The sequence below is a fragment of the Mytilus californianus genome, unplaced genomic scaffold (assembly GCF_021869535.1).
Source record: "Mytilus californianus isolate M0D057914Y unplaced genomic scaffold, xbMytCali1.0.p SCAF_2, whole genome shotgun sequence".
NCBI lineage: Eukaryota > Metazoa > Mollusca > Bivalvia > Mytilida > Mytilidae > Mytilus > Mytilus californianus.
In genome coordinates, this window is record NW_026262668.1 from 66,586,884 (window position 1) to 66,606,896 (window position 20,013).

The window sequence follows — 20,013 nt, forward strand, 5'->3', positions numbered from 1 at the left end:
AAACTAAAAAGACCTACACAGAACAACCAAAACCATTTCAGGTCACCTTTGCACGAAAGTAAATCAAGGATAAAGGTCACAGCATCCTTAAACAAATATTTTTGAATAGATCCTATTTGTTTACTGTAAATTCAGAAATTATTGCCAGGTTTTTATTAATGCGAAAATAATGTGACTGGGTGAGAATTGCAATAATAAGAGCTCACATTCTGATAATCGGTACATATATCTGTATACAGATTTTTTAGAAATCGCAATAATTAATCTCACATCATTGTTCATTCTTCAACAATCACAATAATTTCTGAATTTACAGTATTTGGTAGTGAAAAAGGAAATCTATTTTACCAGCTGGCATGCTTTAATCTATTTGAACAAAAAGACTTCTTATAGTTTTTGTGTTTACATCAGTCAAAATGGTGAATGAATAAAATAAAATTTAAAAAAATGTCATAATAAATGTAACATTGTCACATTTTAAAGTAATAACAGCTGTTTTTCTTCATTTTTTACAAAACGCTAACAGATTGGTTAATATATCATGTATTTCAGCAAGAGTACACCTGCTAAAATGTCTCATATGCTTTACTTATCATTATTAAGTTACCATACACCAAATATAGTTAGCCTATTGCTTATAGTATCTCATAAACAGACAAAACCATGAAAACTTAAAACTGACTAATCAACCATCAAAATGAGGTCAAGGTCAAATGAACCCTGCCAAACAACATGTACACCATGCAATCATTCCATAAACCAATATGGTTGACCTATTGCTTATATTACCGTATTAGCGGGTTATTTTCGCGGGTGTAAAATTTGGCGATTTGGGGGCAACAAAGTATACGAAAAAATTTGGCGGTTTTTATTTTGGTGGATTCTTAAATCCCAATTAAATATTTTGGTGGATACTGAAATTGTTGCAGTTAAAAAGTTGTAAAACTTGACAAACAAGTGTCTATTGTTATGGTTGATTAATTATTTTTTTTATCGAAACGACCTCTTATTTATTGATTAGTTTCTGATACAGTTAATCATTAGAATACCGCTAACTTAGATAATTATTTGTTACAGGTATTCAAATGTCTTGTAAATTTTACGATTGATTAGATTTGACCGGACCTTTGATGTACTTACTAATTAGGTTACAAAATTATCATGAGCGTTTACAACTCTTATATAGTTTGACACTAATTAATATGGGGTAATTACCTGATAAGAGTACCTTACACTCTTATTCTAATTGACACTTATTAATAAGGGTATACACACCTGACAGTCATTTTATAAAATACATTTATGTACAATGCCCTTTGACATTTATCTTGTTAAAACTAACATATACCGTTATTGACCTGCCAACAGGGAAAAATAGATCGTTTACAAAATCCTTTCACCATGTTAACTTCGAAATAAACACCCCACGAAAATAACCCGCTATACGGTATTTGATAAACAGACAAAACCAAGATAACTTTAACATTGACAAATGAACCATGAATCATGAAAATGAGGTCAAGGTCAGAAGAAACCTGCCATTTGGATATGTAAGCTAACAATCATTCCATACATCAAATATAGCTGACCTATTGATAACAGTATCTGAGAAACGCACTTGAACATGAAAACTTAAACTTGATCATTGATCCATGAAATGAGGCAGAGGTCAGGTGAACCCTGTTTGATGGACATGGAGACTTTGCAAGGAACCCATACACCCATTAAAGTTATCTTGTTACTCATAAAAAGTGAGTTTTTCACATAAAAAATAAACAATAATTTTTTAAGACTCACATCTTCTAATAATCTTCCTTCTACCCTAAGCTCCCATGATGCAACAGTCTCTTCTCCATCCTATAAAATAAATATTAAGATATGATAATTTAACATTTCTGAGATTCACACATCCTGTTTATATGACCTGTTACGGCCTGAAAGGAATTGTTGAATTCACATAATACCTGTTTAAATGAGCTGTTGTGGTCTGAAATGATTGGTTTAATTTATAGTGTATTGTCCTCCATTTCTTGTGTGATATTTGCAATGAATAAACATTGTCATCTCTAAGCATAGAAACAGCATCCCATAAAGTTTGACATTAATCTTAACAAATGTGCAAAAAATAATAAATGCCTAAATTTATAATTTCCAATTGACTGGTCAGTATTTATTTTCTGACAGAAGATAGCTTATGTATAATGCATTATTTAATTATACTTTGACTTACCTCCCCTTCTGCTTTGGCAGGAAAGAATGTGTTGGAAATGAATATTCTTAGTTTTCTTTTTTGCTAAAAGACAAGAAGTACACCTTCAGTTACAAAGATACCAATAGTAATTATAAACTTTATTTAAAAAAAAATAGGAAACAGAGATTTTGTTGTCATTTTAAAAACCAAGGTGATCTGTGTCCATTCTAACTTTGAAAACATAGCGACATTTTCAGGAAGCAGCTGATCAGTACAAATAACTGCCAAAATCTACCACATATCAGTAGATGAACCTAGCCATTTTTGCAAAAATACCCTTCCATGTTGGTATTAGTCTAGAGTGAGCTACAGAAAAAAACATTTATATATCATCTATCCAGAGAGTGACACCAACAGGAAGTATTTGGCCCTTTGGCAGATAATTATTACATGTATTATGTCTCTATTGAATTTTTGTAATTTTTTCTCTTTTCAGTATGAATGATAGCCATGTTTAATGACAGCTTGGAAGAATTATTGTTAAAGGGGATTCTTATTTGTCATTTCCCAAAAGTTTGATTTAAATATGTTCGTTAAAAGAATTTTACTGTCCAGGATATTTCATTAATTTTTTTAGGTAAAATTTTCTATTTTTTTCGTATGAGTGGTGGCTATCAACCAGAAATATAGGACGATCATTAGTGTGTAATGGATCATGAGATGATTGCAATTTGCTCCTCATGTAATATTCTTAGAATTTTTTTTTTGTATTTTATGTCCTTTTTTCAGTAAAGGTTGCTGGTATGATTGATTGAGGTTAAGAGTTAATAGTTAGTTTAACCATATATCTTAAAGGTGACATGAGTAAAACATAAACAGATAGTATTGTAGCAGTTTCCTTTTTTTAGGCTAAGTTTACAATTTCTTTAGTTTCTGGTTATATAACATATTATTAGAATTTCAATATTATTTTTTTGAGAAATTTCTTCTCTAAAAATAATACTGCTTATACAGATTTGTGCATATGCCTCCTGATATTTATTTTTCTGGAGAGATTGATTGTTAGTGTATAATGCCACTATTGGCTATATTGTGGCTGCCAATTTTTATTGATGAAGGAAGCTGGAGTGCCTGGAAAGAAACCACTGACCTTCGACAGGAAACATTGACATTAGTGTTGACAGGCTAGTGATTGCTGTTGATGAACTACTTTAACCATTTGACCACCAATACCCCATCCCCCCTTTTTTTTTAGTCATTATTCTAGTGTAAATTTTCATTAAACAAAAATGCCGCGATATGATCTTATCTTCTTTGGAGCCTAAACTAGGTGACGTCATAGGTATGCTTCCAGCATCAAACGTAAACATCTGGCGTTTTCTGGCTTCTTGTCCGCTTCAGAATGTAATAAAATTTGTTAAAAGAAGATTTCTAGGTGCAAAATGTGAGTTTTTTTGCTTATTATTGGAGAAATTACATGTCAATACATTCTGGAATTCAAAATGTCTGCTTTCTTAGTTACAGACAGGGAGATAGAGAATTTGATGCTTATTGTCATCCAATCAGAACCATTGATACAAAATAATTGCATTAGAATTGTTGTTTTTAGTTATTTACTTTCATTGGTCTTTTTAAAGCTTCCTGAATATCCAGTTTCTTTCTCATTATTGTAGCATCCAATTTTCTTTCAAATGCCAGCAAGTCCATGTATGCCTGGGATTCAGGTACTAAATCTCTCACCTACAAAATAAGAAACAAACCATTAATGATATTAATAACTTCAATGAGAAAATCTATGAAAGTCTGGATAGGGGGGGGGGGGGGTCCTTCATTTCTTTATTCTTTAATTTTAGACCATGTTTCTCTTTTCTTTATTTATTTTGTGCATTATTCTCTATTCTTTATATTTTAGCACCCAATTATTTACAATTTTTTATATTTTAGCATTCCATTATTCTCTATTCTTTATATTTTAGCATTCCATTATTCTCTATTCTTTATATTTTAGCACCCCATTATTCTCTATTCTTTATTTTTTGGGCCTATCATTCTGCACTTTTTGCCCATTATTCTCTATATATTCCATAAACCCCATCTAAACCCTCATCTATGAGAAAAGGTTCAAACAAACTAGGAATATCTACTCACAGGGATTTCATTGAATTAATTATAGATTAAAAGGACTAAATCATGAAACCATAACAAGATATAAAAGGATAACATCATAATCCACAACAAGATAAAATAAATTGTTTCTTAAGCAAGATCGTTTAAAAATAATTATATAATAATTCTGATACTAGTACTATACTTTGAAATAGAAATTTATTTATCTATGAAACTGTGAAAAAATGCTAGTTTTTTTTTTTTTAACAACTTCACTTTGATATGGATATTTTACAAGATCAATGTGTATGGTATGTGCAATATATTAATGTGTCAACATATATCAACGAAAAGTCATTCCTTTTTAGTCTTTTAAAAAATTTATCCAAAAAAAAACCCTAGTCAGGTAGGAAATTATATAATTAACACATCTCCAATAGACGTATTTACACTTGTATACAAATTTGTCCGCCATTACTTAAAATCACACAAGTTCCTGTAAAATTGGACATCACAATTTAAAAAATTTTATGTCATAATTAAAAAGTGATTGTTGCTTGACGTCAGAAGGTTATTCGGAGCAGATCTAAGGTCAATCAAAGACAAAATTCATCTAAATACCAAAAGTGTAATTACGTTTATGGAGTCACCACTATTTTTCTGTTAACAATATGTAGTTCAGGACTTTATATGGGATGGACAATATAGTTTTGATATCAATCATAACTTTTTTTTCTCAGATAAACTAAGTAAATCCTACTAAAATGTTAAAGAACTTTTCCCCACATCTTTTTTGAATAATTAAGAGAAAACCTACATTTACATCCTGCTAAAATCTCAAATCTGGATAATACAATTTTGCATATCAATCAATTTTTTTTCTTAGATAAACTGAATACACATAAAGTGTTAAAGAACTTTTTCCGACATTTTTTTCGAACAACTAAGAGAAAATATGCATTTGCATCCTGCTGACATCTCAAAAAAATAAAACGGAAACTAATCTAAATTTTTCAAGCCAATAGGCGCCATATTGATTAGCTGAAACACTGACCAATAGCTTAGTATTTTACATAATGTCTAATGTGCAAATCATTTTGGAAAAAAATAAGTCATTTGGCGCCTATTAATAGATCTTATTTAGTCTTTGCACTTTTGTTGGGACTGGTTATAAGTTAGTCCCGCCTTTTTTCTCGCAGATCACGTGACACAAAAGGGCGTGGTAAAAGTGCAGTACAGATGTTCTATGATCATATGCTTGTTCCTAAACTATTAATGTCTATTTATAGATATGATTTGACCTTATGTTTTTAATATTTCTGCATGATTTCAAGTTTATAAGCCCTTTATTGCAGATCTTCTAATACAAATATATGATTAGGGCAATAATGCAGAAGTTTTATCGACACATACATATGATTGTATCTGTGTACTAGATGAACATTTGATTAATTTAAGAACTTATTAATCTCGGAAACAACTTATTATACCAGTTATAATCATATGTTTTTAAACACCTCCCAGATACTACTTTTTTGTTACCTTTTACCTTGAACAAGAATCAAAATAGGTTATGCGGTTAATGTTAGATGTTACTAATGCGTAAAGCTTAGTACAATTAAACATAGTTGTTTTAAAAAACCATCATTGCAATGAGGAATGTAACTTTTCTGAATATTTTCAATCTTATAGTGTAATAGTCCTGTATTATGGTTGCGCTCATCCTGTAACAACAGAAAAGTAACATAAAACAATAGTGACCATTATTTTAATTTGAAATTTTAAAGGGTTAACAATTTGAGTGACATCATAGGCAGGCTTGACAATAAAGACAAAGTGAAGAAATTATCATTATTCATGTTAATTCCAGAGTTTTAGCAACCATGAATTTGAGATTGGCTGTTAACAGTAATAACAGCACCTAAAAAAATGGAAGAGGACTATTATTTTTCATTTAATTTCCTCAATACATGAACAATAATTTCACCATGAGTAAGTCAATAGGAAACTAGACCTCAACCTGTAACTTATTATTCCAGTGGTTCTATATTTCAAAAAAAATAATTGCATGCATGGCCTTAAATGTTAGGAGTTATCAGAATAAAGTATGAACAGTGTTCTCCCCACAAATTTCACAAAGCGTCCTGGGCTGATATGCATAAAACTACTTAAGTTAAGATTTGTTCCAAACGGACGAATTTTTCTACATGTCCTACAATAAATTAGCGCTACGATTGGATAAAACGTTTAAACCCGCTGCATTTGTTTGCACCTGTCCTAAGTCAGAAACCTGTTGTTCAGTGGTTGTCGTTTGTTGATGTGGTTTATAAGTGTCACTCATTTCTCGTTTTTTATAAAGATTAGACCGTTGGTTTTCCCGTTTGAATGGTTCTACATTAGTCATTTTTGGGGCCCTATATAGCTTGCTGTTCAGTGTGAGCCAAGGCTCCATGTTGAAGGCCGTACTTTGACCTATAATGGTTTACTTTTACAAATTGTGACTTGGATGGAGAGTTGTCTCATTGGCACTCATACCACATCTTCTTATATCTATTAAGTGGTTTTTTGCATATCTTTAATGACCTTAAGGTCATTAAAACTTCAAGTACAATAATCATACTCAGACTCAGAATTCCACCAATCAAAATATTGGATTTGTAGTTTCAAGCAAAAATATTTCTTTTGAGTTCTGGGTAAAGTTTTATGACTGTAGGCCCTAGTAAATAGGAAATTTTTAGATATCATTTGATTTCTAAAATCATAGAGTAATATTCATAATATAATCTATAATCAAGCAATATAGCATCATATGACTATGATGCTAAAAGGTCATGGGGTGAACACTGCTATATGCCATATGTATTTATTAATTGGGCTATAAAAACATTCATTAATAGTCAACTATATCTTTTAAAAGAGTAAATTTAATCAAAAATTTCATTCTGAAGACTTAATTTACAATTTGTTTATTTGGGGGAATTATGTGAAACCTCTCTTCCATGCAAAATATGACCGTCTTATATTGGTTTAAATCCAGAACAATCCAGAAATCAGAACAGGATAAAAGACCTTTAATAAGTAGTTTAAATTTTCTTTACTACTGTCAATATATATATTACCTGCATATCTATATATGGAAACACTTTAGTTATATTTATCATCAAATATAATCAACAATCATCAATCATATAAATGGTTTTTATATCTATTAAACTGACATGCCTCATTTCCATTTAAAGTTATCACAAACAAATTGACCTGACAAAACAACAAGGACTTGTGAATATGTACCTACCCTTTGTGGTAAAATTTACCTGACAAAACAACAAGGACTTGAGAATATGTACCTACCCTTTGTGGTAAAATTTACCTGACAAAACAACAAGGACTTGAGAATATGTACCTACCCTTTGTGGTAAAATTTACCTGACAAAACAACAAGGACTTGAGAATATGTACCTACCCTTTGTGGTAAAATTTACCTGACAAAACAACAAGGACTTGAGAATATGTACCTACCCTTTGTGGTAAAATTTACCTGACAAAACAACAAGGACTTGAGAATATGTACCTACCCTTTGTGGTAAAATTTACCTGACAAAACAACAAGGACTTGAGAATATGTACCTACCCTTTGTGGTAAAATTTACCTGACAAAACAACAAGGACTTGTGAATATGTACCTACCCTTTGTGGTAAAATTTACCTGACAAAACAACAAGGACTTGTGAATATGTACCTACCCTTTGTGGTAAAATTTACCTGACAAAACAACAAGGACTTGTGAATATGTACCTACCCTTTGTGGTAAAATTTACCTGACAAAACAACAAGGACTTGTGAATATGTACCTACCCTTTGTGGTAAAATTTACCTGACAAAACAACAAGGACTTGTGAATATGTACCTACCCTTTGTGGTAAAATTTTATCAGCCACTTTCTTCTTCTTTTGTTTCCTGAAAAATATTAATAAAAAGTTTTTAATTTTATAAACAATGTAAAAAAAAAAATACTTTGTAAAATCCAAGTTTCCAGAAGACTTGATTGTTCACCATACAGTCTTCACAATTTAGACTTTTAAATCTAAAAGGCCCAAAGCTGAATTTTAAGAAGATTTTAGTTCAATTATATTGGCCTGTTGAGATGATTTTTACAGGCCCGACAGAAGTTTTACAAGCCTGGGCTGGTGGGCCTGTGGTTGAGCGCAGTGAACAGTCCTCTATACATATCCACTAACAGCTGTCATAATATTGCATTACCATTCCCAAATACACTTTGTATGCACCAGAATTATAAAGTGTTATTTCATTTTCAAGCACTGGGTCTATACCACTGTTGGAGGAGTAGTCCTCAAGGGTATCATCAGTTAAGTAGTCAGTACATCTGTACTAACATGATTCATAAGATACATTTTTTTTCAATTCTCCATTAATAAATTTAGAAATTATTAAAAAACTTAGGTTCCAACTCCCTCAGGCAAAGCTGACTTTTATGGATTTGGCTAATCTCTTTAGGTCCCTCCTATTGGTCATACTGTGGATTCATTATTATTCGTGGGATACCAATTTTCATGGATTTTTTAGGTAAAGGTGAACTACAAGTTTCAATATTTGACGTAGTACAATTTTTTTTTGGCAGGTATATGAAGAATTTGGCAAAACTGCAAAATCAAATATACACAAAATTTTTCTGCAACCCAAGAAAATTGGTACCAACAAAACTAAAAGAATCTACACACAGTAAGTTCCATAAGTGTACAAGTAATTTAACATCCTTAGCTTTTAAATTTTTGGATTCGAGTGTTCATGATGAAGGGGAATCCAGAAATACTTCAACACACCAATTTTATAAAGTGCAATAATCATTTTCAGAAGAAGAAAAAAATTCATCAAAGGCTCATAAAACATGATGTTTAACAAGAATGCAGGCATTATTGTGCTGAGAATACCCCCAGTGTCGGATCTAAGAAGTGTCAGGGGGTTGGAACCCCCCCTTTCTTGATTGACAACTAATGCTTTTGTATAAGGGCATATGGTTGGACCCCCACCCCATTTTATATGACTTCCATGTGTTGGAACCTCCCCTTTTAAATATGGCTTGATCAGCGACTGTACACCCACTCTTAATTCAAAGTATCAGAAAACAGGAAGGAGTCTGAAAGATCCAAAAAGAGCATACATGTTTAATACAGCTCACTACTGCCAAGCAACTGACCAAATTCGAAGTAATTCTGATCATTCATTCAATATATCAAAAAATTCAAAGTATTAGCATGCAGGAAGTGAATATCTGACAGATCTGAATGTGCTCAAACATCTCAACTCTGACATCACTGTCAACCTGCTGACCAAATAAGAAGTCATCCTTTGTAGCAGTACATTAGAAAATATGATGGACAGACAGACAAAGTGAATGGCTGGAAGTATATGAGAACTGGTAACTGATGTTTATTTGCATGTTAAATCAAACATGTACTGAAATAAGAATATTGAAATCAACACTCTCATTCATAAAAGTGTACCAAAAATCATAGTCTTTTGGAAATCCATTTCACTTGGAAAATGACCGTATTTCCAAGTTAAAAATTAAGAGGTCTTCATAAAAGTCCACTGAACTTAATTTTGACCATACAAAACACTAACATCTAACCTCAAAATAATTCAGTCTTCCACTTGTATGAGCAATAATCATGTTTAAAAACCTTGTTTTATTATAAATGATAATAACAAACACTATGGTTGACCGATATTTTTAGATATTTAAAACCATTCTATTTGTAAAGTTAACCTTGGATCTTTATCAAAGATCATCCCAATTCTCATATTTTCAACCTATAACTGTAACTACTTAAATTATTGCTCTACTTCACGTAACACTGTGTATTTTTATAAGGACAAAATATCGTAACAACATAAATAGTATCAGAAAAGAAAACAATTATAAAGAGACAGCTGTGAGGACATGATACACCCCTCCCTGTAGCAATCATCAAACTAGATGATTGTGTTATCAAATATACCCATGCCATTTCAAATCTTGTGACAGCTTTGCAATATTTGGAACTTAAGGAAGAATATATGCATGGGAGTATGAACCAATTATGATAGAATTTTTACATACTTTGCCAAAATGTAGTATATTGTGATACGTATAAAATATAATAAAAACGATAGGTCACTGAGCTTGTTTTCAAGCTACTGGGTTGTGATTTAATGACACATTTTTGTAAGGATTATACAGAAAAAAAGCCTCATTATGTGAATAAAAGGTAAACTAAATGATAGAATTTTGAAGTAAAATATGAGAAGATAGCTCTTCTAAAATGCTTTCAGAATATTTAAAGAAATAATAATGTTGCCATACACTTTGTTCCTGCTTTAATACAAAATAGAAATAAAATGCTTTGTCCAGCGCAGCCTGATATGACTGCAGAGGTCGAACCATGAACAGTTGGGGCAAGTTTGGACACAGTATTCAAGCTTGATAATGTCTGAGTTTGGAATGTGATCAATTTGTTACATAATATAGGTTTCTGACACAAAATAAATGAGGTAAAATATCTTAAAAATTTGAAATGGGACATTTAATTAACCTAGTATGGCCTGATATCCAAAATCTAACAACATGGTTAGATTCAGCATATAAAACTCCAAAAATTTTATTTTAGCTGAAATCAAACAAAGTTTAATTTTGGACTCTTCAAACCTTAATATGTACTAATTTGAAAACAGAGCCCAAAATAAAAAATCTAAATGCACAATAAGATTCAGCATATCATAGAGCCGCAATAATTCTGTTTTTGATGAAATCAAACAAAGTTTAATTTTGGACCCTTTGGACCTCAATGTAGACCAAAAATGCAGCCCAATATTCAAAATAGTAACACAAGGTTAGAACTCCCATAAATTAAAGACTTTAAATCAATCCCATTGAAATTGGTTAAAAGATTTGTATTAATTTTCAATTGAAGATTTCTTGCTATTTCGCAATACTGTGCAATTGAAGATTTCTTGCTATTGCGCAATTCAGTGCAATTGAAGATTTCTTGCTATTGCGCAATACTGTGCAATTTAAGATTTCTTGGTATTGCGCAAAACTGTGCTATTGCGCAATACTGTGCAATTGAAGACTTCTTGGTATTGGGCAATACTGTGCAATTGAAGACTTCTTGCTATTGTGCAATACTGTGCAATTGAAGATTTCTTGCTATTGCACAATACTGACGATAATTGACACCAATTACGATTTTATATATCGTACAACTACTTGCCTCTGGCACATTTTATACATCATATTTCAATGAAATCATACAAGATAGGAAATATACCAACTCAAAATTTTAATTCTTTTAATTATCACTCCTCAGTAGACTAAGACTCCAAATGCAATGCATGAAATCATAATGTCTGGCAAGTTTAAAAGGTTTTCTGTATTTTTCCAAATTTTGGCACCTGTAAAAAAACCTGGGAAACCGTTTGAACTTATTAGACTTTATGATTTCATCCATTGCTGCTGTGGAGTTTATGGTGCATTCAGAAGAACTTGTGCTTGGCATCTTCTTCCCTCATATAAAATGGACTTTATGAAAATTTGATCTACGGACAAGTTATATTTGAAATTTCTGGATAGCTGAGCGATTATACATACAGATTATCAGCAGAAACGCGAGTCTTGTTTTGAGTTGATACAGGTCTTATCTTTTCAGGGAGCATAAAAAGTGGGACCAAGACTAAATCATGAAATTTTGTCTTGTACTTTTATGTGTAAAGATCAAAATACTTAACTAATTGGTATTTTCTTAGTATACTTTAAATGAACTAATCCATAAAACTATTTTCTTAAAAAAAAAATTGCCTCTAGAATAATCCTCATTTCTTATCAATAAAATACGACCAATGTTTTTCCTAATTTGATAATTTGGTCACATTAGTTTTTCAGAGAATCGACCGAAAAAAGTGTGTATCTACCTTGTAATCCTTTTAATAATCAAAAGTTTTCAAGGCTACCTGTACTTTTAAGGGTACCCATACTTTCATGACTACATACTTAATTGGCAGACTAACGTCTTTTAAGTAGTTCTAAAAAAATTTCCTATTTTGTGCTATGAATTGGACTTGTTCTAGTTACCAAATCTTAAGCAATTTAATAGGATTAAGTAATTATTGTCTTACATTTTACCATTTTAAAACTTTGTACTTGATCATTATTTGTCTGTGCAGCCTGTCATGGGCATGTCATGAAATTTAAGTTCCTTCATAATATAAATTCTAAGTGGAAGAAATATTCTGTAATATTATTTCCACTGGAACAAATAATACAGAATTAATTCCTTACAGAATAAATGGTATAGTATATTTGTTCCAACAAGAACAGATATTATGGCATTATTTATAACAAAGTTTCCAGGGGAACTTTTGTTAGACGGAACAAATATACATTGACAGGCAGAATCAGACAACCTATGTCTATTCTTGTTGCATTTTATCTATTCATGACATGTTTATGTTTGCATATTTGTTAACAACTATTTAAGGGTAACAGTAGCAATCACAGGACACCTTTTACTGACAGAACGGAAGCTAGGTAAATAAAAAGCTGCGCCATGGGGGCATGATATGCCCGTCGCCCTTTTAATCAATGATTTTTCAATGAATAAAGTTCCACAATGTCATATCAGTAATTTATAAAAAACAAAATGTATACCATTATACATCCTGTCTTAAGACGGGCATATAAAAATTGTGCATCATAATAAGTAATTTAGACCAAAATGTATTTCAATTTTTTTTTAATTGTTGATCATCATCATTGTATCTAGTTTTGTGCATCTGGCACTTTATCACTGGAAAATAAAATACCATATACCTTCTATCAAAATTTACACACATATGAGAGTTTGCGAGAGGAACCAAAAGTCCATTGAATATGACTGCAAGAACTTTTTAACAAAGGATGATAAATCTTACGCTTTCATATGATGAACTGTTCTGGGATCTGGTAATCTTTTCCGATCCATCGGTGTCTGCATTCCAGGTGGTCCAGGGGGTGGGGGCATACCTGGAGACATACCTGAGCGCATACCTGTAAAGTAAACATTGATTTATAACAAGCTTGACTACAGAAACTGACAAACCAACAATAAAGTAAACAGACAAACATCCGTAGTAAGGACCCTGTTTCGATTATTTATGACATAATGTAGTTATTTGCCCTTTGTTTTGAAGTAAAGAATAATATCGGGAAAATTCTGAATGTTGCTGCTAAAAATAAAGGTAATTATTCGATTTATTAATTCAACTTCCCCAATCTTTTGCAACCTTTTCTTTCTCTTCCCACTCCTCCCCCCCCCCCCCCCTTTTCTCACTCCAATCTTTTTACTTGTCAATTTCAGGATTAAAAGTATGTCTTCCCATGTCATATCTTTTCAAGGCCAATGTAACATCAATACAGTGAATACACACATTATAAATTTATGAATTTATAGCTGATCTAATACCATGACAGTGATGACACCTAGTAGAACTTTAAATCAGGCAACCGACCTTTTTTTAACTAACAGGATGTAAACATTTGTCAGGTAACCGACATTTCACAAGGCCTTAAAAATATTAATTGTGTCCTTGGATTCATCTGTCCAAAGGCCATCATAAAGCCGTCTTACTTTTTTTTTGAACTAAATCCTAGTACATGAGTAGATTCTGAGAAAGGTTTCAAAATGAAAGATATAGATTGTTTTCAAATCAGGGGAAATTTTTTTTTTTCTTTTCAACAAGAAAAACCCAACCAAAATTTCAGATGAAACAAGAGATGCATTAATTTAGCTGCTTCAAGAGTCTAGTGAGAGTTGTTTTAAAAACAAATACCTGAAGTATCTTTTGTCAATTTTTCTATTATTTGGTAATGATATAGGCCAAGTTTGGAAGCAGTTGAGGTCAATTTTCGTCTGATGCTAATTCACAACATACATTTCCAAGCCAAAACTAGAGGTTCTTCAAGCAAAGCTCACTAAATGATACCCATTATCTTGTATTCATTTTTGTATTCATCTAAAAATGGTTTAACCCCACCACATTTTGTGCCTATACCAACAAAGGCTTAACCCCACCACATTGTGTGCCTGTGCCAACCCAGGCTTAACCCCACAACATTTTGTGCCTGTACCAACTCGGGCTTAACCCCACCACATTTTTTTGCCTGTACCAACCCAGGCTTAACCCCACCACATGTTGTGCCTGTACCAACCCAGGCTTAACCCTACCACATTTTGTGCCTGTACCAACTCAGGCTTAACCCCACCACATTTTTTGCCTGTACCAACCCAGGCTTAACCCCACCACATTTTGTGCCTGTACCAACCCAGGCTTAACCCTACCACATTTTGTGCCTGTACCAACCCAGGCTTAACCCCACCACATTTTGGGCCTGTACCAACTCAGGCTTAACCCCACCACATGTTCTGCCTGTACCAACACAGGCTTAACCCCACCTCATTTTGTGCCTGTACCAACCCAGGCTTAACCCCACCACATTGTGTGCCTGTACCAACCCAGGCTTAACCCCACCACATTGTGTGCCTCTACCAACCCAGGCTTAACCCCACCACATTGTGTGCCTGTACCAACCCAGGCTTAACCCCACCACATTGTGTACCTGTACAAACCCAGGCTTAACCCCACCACATTGTGTGCCTCTACCAACCCAGGCTTAACCCCACCACATTGTGTGCCTGTACCAACCCAGGCTATCTGTTCCATGTGTTGTTCATTGTTGTTTGTTTTTGTTTGTATATCTGTTTTTTGTAGGAGTTAGGTGTTGGTTGCTGATGTGGTCTGTTATTTTTGTAGGAGTTAGGTGTTGGTTGCTGATGTGGTCTGTATTTTTTGTAGGAGTTAGGTGTTGGTTGCTGATGTGGTCTGTTATTTTTGTAGGAGTTAGGTGTTGGTTGCTGATGTGGTCTGTTATTTTTGTAGGAGTTAGGTGTTGGTTGCTGATGTGGTCTGTTATTTTTGGTAGGAGTTAGGTGTTGGTTGCTGATGTGGTCTGTTATTTTGTAGGAGTTAGGTGTTGGTTGCTGATGTGGTCTGTTATTTTTGGTAGGAGTTAGGTGTTGGTTGCTGATGTGGTCTGTTATTTTTGTAGGAGTTAAGTGTTGGTTGCTGATGTGGTCTGTTATTTTTGTAGGAGTTAGGTGTTGGTTGCTGATGTGGTCTGTTATTTTTGGTAGGAGTTAGGTGTTGGTTGCTGATGTGGTCTGTTATTTTTGTAGGAGTTAGGTGTTGGTTGCTGATGTGGTCTGTTATTTTTGGTAGGAGTTAGGTGTTGGTTGCTGATGTGGTCTGTTATTTTGTAGGAGTTAGGTGTTGGTTGCTGATGTGGTCTGTTATTTTGGTAGGAGTTAGGTGTTGGTTGCTGATGTGGTCTGTAATTTTTAGCTGTATTTCTAACAATTCCTGTTATCACTTTTTATGTATTATAAATTATTGTATTGACCATGGCCTTGCGGACACTCTCTCTGACTTTATTTGCAACAAGGCCTTTGATGGTGGGCAACAATTATATCAAGCATTATTAATATCCTTCAAAGCATTCAAAAGTTCAGAGTCCAAACATGTATAGTATATTTGAAACTATGTATGTGACATTGACCTTGAAGACAGATATTCCAACCTTATTTGCAAGAAACCCATCTGGTGGTGGCCAACGATAATTTCAATCATCATTAATATCCTTTGGAAGATCTTAAGCCTTAAGATCATAGCAATGAAGGAACCTTTAGCGCCACCCATAATCAATATGGAATATTTTTACAAGTGTATCCCCAAAAAAGTCCTCCATTGATCTTTTTTATGATTCAACATTTACAAGGTCTTGATATTAAAGTGGGTACCATCATACAAATTTGAAGAGAATCTGATAAAAAGGGAAGGTGCAATCCCAGTGACAAGAATTAACATGGTCCTCCTTAAAAAATGGTTCCTATTACTCATTTTTTTTTTTTATTGTACCCATTCAAGGTTTCGTTGAGTGGAAACTCATCAATCAACTTGAAGAGGAGGAGCCAAAAAGGGGGGTTTCCTTGAAGCAACAAAGTAATGACTGACAGACTGACCGACATGACAAAATGATTTTTCCTTCAGCAAGTTTGTTGTGAAAGTATAATAATTGTGTTAAATATTACTAGAATATTAAAAACAAGTTACAAAGAGAGTAAAAAAAGTGTACCCAAAAAACTTGTTTTAATATAAGAGGGTTTCGATGCGGTTTCTTCAATTCTACATTCTTTCATTTTATAAGCCATATTTTTCAATTCTTTATAAATTTTGCCCATTATCTTCTATTCTTTATATGCGAGCACCCCATTATTCTCTATACTTTATTTTATTGCCTATTATTCTCTATTCTTTATTTTACTGCTTATTTTTCTTTATTCTGTAGTGTTAATCCATTATTCTCTATTCTGTAAACCCCATCCAGACCTTCATATAAGTTTACTGATATAAATATAAACACCTGTTTATTTTAAGCTCCTCAGGTATGTACTGATTTTGGACAAGGTTGTTCTGTTTTCGGGACAACGTGACGCTTTGTATAATTCCTGTTCCATTTAAAAACCCTATTTACATTTAGTACAGAATTTTAACCTTCACCCACAAAAATTCTATCTATCTTAAATAATGTTAAGTTAGATGGAAATTATGTCCTAGATTTATACATAAATATTAGTATAATAAAACAATATATAATTAGGCAAACTGTAAACAGGAAGTTACCTATCTGTAACCAAGTCTAACATGCAATCCGTAACTTGATGCAAAGTCTATACTTTCAATGTATGCTACATGCACTGTGAAGTAAATAAGTTTCAGAATCCTATATCTGAATTTTAAATTGTACTGCTTCATTGTTATAATTTTTCATTAATAAATACAGTTTAAACTAAGTAAATAAGTTATAAGGAGCTTCTAATGACCAATATTAGTCCAAGGAAATAAGAACAATACATGTATGTATATGTATTTACATTTCTCTAATTCTTATCCATTTTATACAAATCCTTAGATTGTGACGTTATGAAAAAAGATTCCACCACCAAATCTCGTGCAATGTAATATATAACATAATCTTGACAATTAAATTTTGAATATTTAAAAGGCCGGCAAGGTTTTTAATCGATGGAATCAATTTATAAAATATCTTCAACATCAAATTTAATTTCTTGGAACAACAGGGGCCTCAGTGGCCAAGTGGTTTATGTAGTCCAACTACTGTATCACTAGCCTGTCAACACTGAGGTTGTGAGTATACTCCCCCATGTGGCAGGTGCGCACAACTCCAATCTTTATTGACTAGGATTGTCAGTTTTCCTGCCGATGGAAATGGTTCTCTCCTGATGGTAATGGTTCTCACCTGATGGTAATGGTTCTCTCCTGATGGTAATGGTTCTCTCCCGATGGTAATGGTTCTCTCCCGATGGTAATGGTTCTCTCCTGATGGAAATGGTTCTCTCCCGATGGAAATGGTTCTCCCGATGGTAATGGTTCTCTCCTGATGGTAATGGTTCTCTCCCGATGGTAATGGTTCTCACCCGATGGTAATGGTTCTCACCCGATGGTAATGGTTCTCTCCCGATGGTAATGGTTCTCTCCTGATGGTAATGGTTCTCTCCTGATGGTAATGGTTCTCTCCTGATGGTAATGGTTCTCACCCGATGGTAATGGTTCTCTCCCGATGGTAATGGTTATCACCCGATGGTAATGGTTCTCTCCCGATGGTAATGGTTCTCTCCCGATGGAAATGATTCTCTCCCGATGGTAATGGTTCTCTCCCGATGGAAAGGTTCTCTCCTGATGGTAATGGTTCTCTCCCGATGGTAATGGTTCTCTCCCAATGGTAATGGTTCTCTCCCGATGGTAATGGTTCTCTCCCGATGGTAATGGTTCTCTCCCAATGGTAATGGTTCTCTCCCGATGGTAATGGTTCTAACCCGATGGTAATGGTTCTCACCCAATGGTAATGGTTCTCTCCCGATGGTAATGGTTCTCTCTCGATGGTAATTGTTCTCTCCCGATGGTAATGGTTCTCTCCTGATGGTAATGGTTCTCTCTGGGCACTCAATAAAGGTCCTATATACAACTGTTTCTCAAGGTCATTAGGTCAATTGAAGGAAAGTTCCAGATGTGCTATTTTGAGTGCAAAAGTGAAATTAGTTGCCATTCATTATTTTTAAATGTGACCATGGCATAGTGGTATTCAAGTGAATTGCAAACTATATAAAATTCTCTGAATTGTTATAAAATCAAAAGAAAATTTCAGGCTCAAGAGATACAAGAGATGCATAAGTACAAAGCATAGTTAATATCACAGCAGTATAATTTTTTTGTTTTATAAAAGACACAATCTGCCCCCAAACCCAACCCCATTTTTTTTATTACATGTATTTCAGAGCTACAATACCAATAACACAAATACATAATGCTGCATAATTCTTAATATTGAACAAGCTGCCACAACATAGGTAGATGCAGATAAGTTTCATGTTTCATTCAATTTATTCTAATTTAATTTCACAGTACATGTATTAATAAAATACTGCTTTCACAAAATGTAAATTATATTGTGCTATTTTCAAAAATATGATAAAATGTATAGGTCATCAAGCTTGTTTTAAAGCTACAAGTTGCAATCCTGTCTTTAGTAAGAATTGTAAACAATAAAGAGACTATTGTTTGACTTGATAGAAAACTAAACAATGAAATGTTTAGCTATCTACTTTTACAAAGAAATTATTCTAAATTTCTAAATTTATCAAAATATTGTGTCTTTGTAAACATTTATTCACATTATACATGTTAATAAAATGCTCCGCAGGGCGCAGCTTGATACAACCGCAGAGGTTGAACCCTGAACAGTTTGGGCAAGTATGGACACAACATTCAAGCTTGATACAGCTTTGCATTTGGATTGTGATTAAATATTTGACACAGCATAGGTTTCTGACACAGAATGAATGTGGTCTAAGAACTTAAAAATTTTAAATTGGACATTCACCTATTATGGTCTAATATCCAAAATCTAAATAAATGGTTAGATTCAGCATATCAAAGAACCCCAAGAATTTAATTTTTGATGAAATCAAACAAAGTTTAATTTTGGACCCTTTTGACCTCAATGTGGACAAAGTTGATAACGGGGCCCAAAAATCTAAAATCTAAATACATGGTTAGATTCAGCATATCAAAGAACCCCATATATTCAATTTTTGTTGAAATCAAAAAAAGTTTAATTTTGGACCCTGATTTGGACCAACTTGAAAACTGGGCCCATAATCAAAAATCTAAATACGTGTTTAGATTCAGCATATCAAAGAACCCTAAGAATTCAATTTTTGTTAAAATAAAACTAAGTTTTATTTTGGACCCTTTGGACCTTAATGTAGACCAATTTGAAAACGGAACCAAAAATTAAGAATCTAAATACACGGTTAGATTCGGCATATCAAAGAACCCAAATAATTCAATTTTTGATGAAATCAAACAAAGTTTAATTTTGGACCCTTTGGACCTCAATGTGGACCAATTTAAAAACGGGGCCCAAAATCCAAAATCTAAATACACGGTTAGATTCAGCATATTAAAGAACCCCAAGAATTCAAGAATAAAACCCCATTGAAATTGGTCAAGAAATAAGCAATTTATACGAAGTATCTTCTTTTGCA

At 33.1% G+C, this 20,013-nt stretch overlaps 1 protein-coding gene across 5 annotated transcripts in view; it reads right to left on the minus strand.

Moving 5' to 3' along the window:
- The window catches only part of LOC127728080 (SWI/SNF-related matrix-associated actin-dependent regulator of chromatin subfamily D member 1-like), a 63,478-nt gene that overhangs the window by 19,836 nt on the left and 23,629 nt on the right, over positions 1-20,013 (minus strand). For all 5 annotated transcript variants that reach the window (XM_052235287.1, XM_052235284.1, XM_052235286.1 and 2 more), the window contains 5 exons: positions 13,265-13,379; positions 8,209-8,254; positions 3,809-3,931; positions 2,231-2,293; positions 1,798-1,857 (listed from right to left, as the gene is read on the minus strand). In XM_052235287.1, the coding sequence (XP_052091247.1) occupies positions 1,798-1,857; positions 2,231-2,293; positions 3,809-3,931; positions 8,209-8,254; positions 13,265-13,379 (407 nt within the window). The remainder of the gene's footprint in view (positions 1-1,797; positions 1,858-2,230; positions 2,294-3,808; positions 3,932-8,208; positions 8,255-13,264; positions 13,380-20,013) is intronic.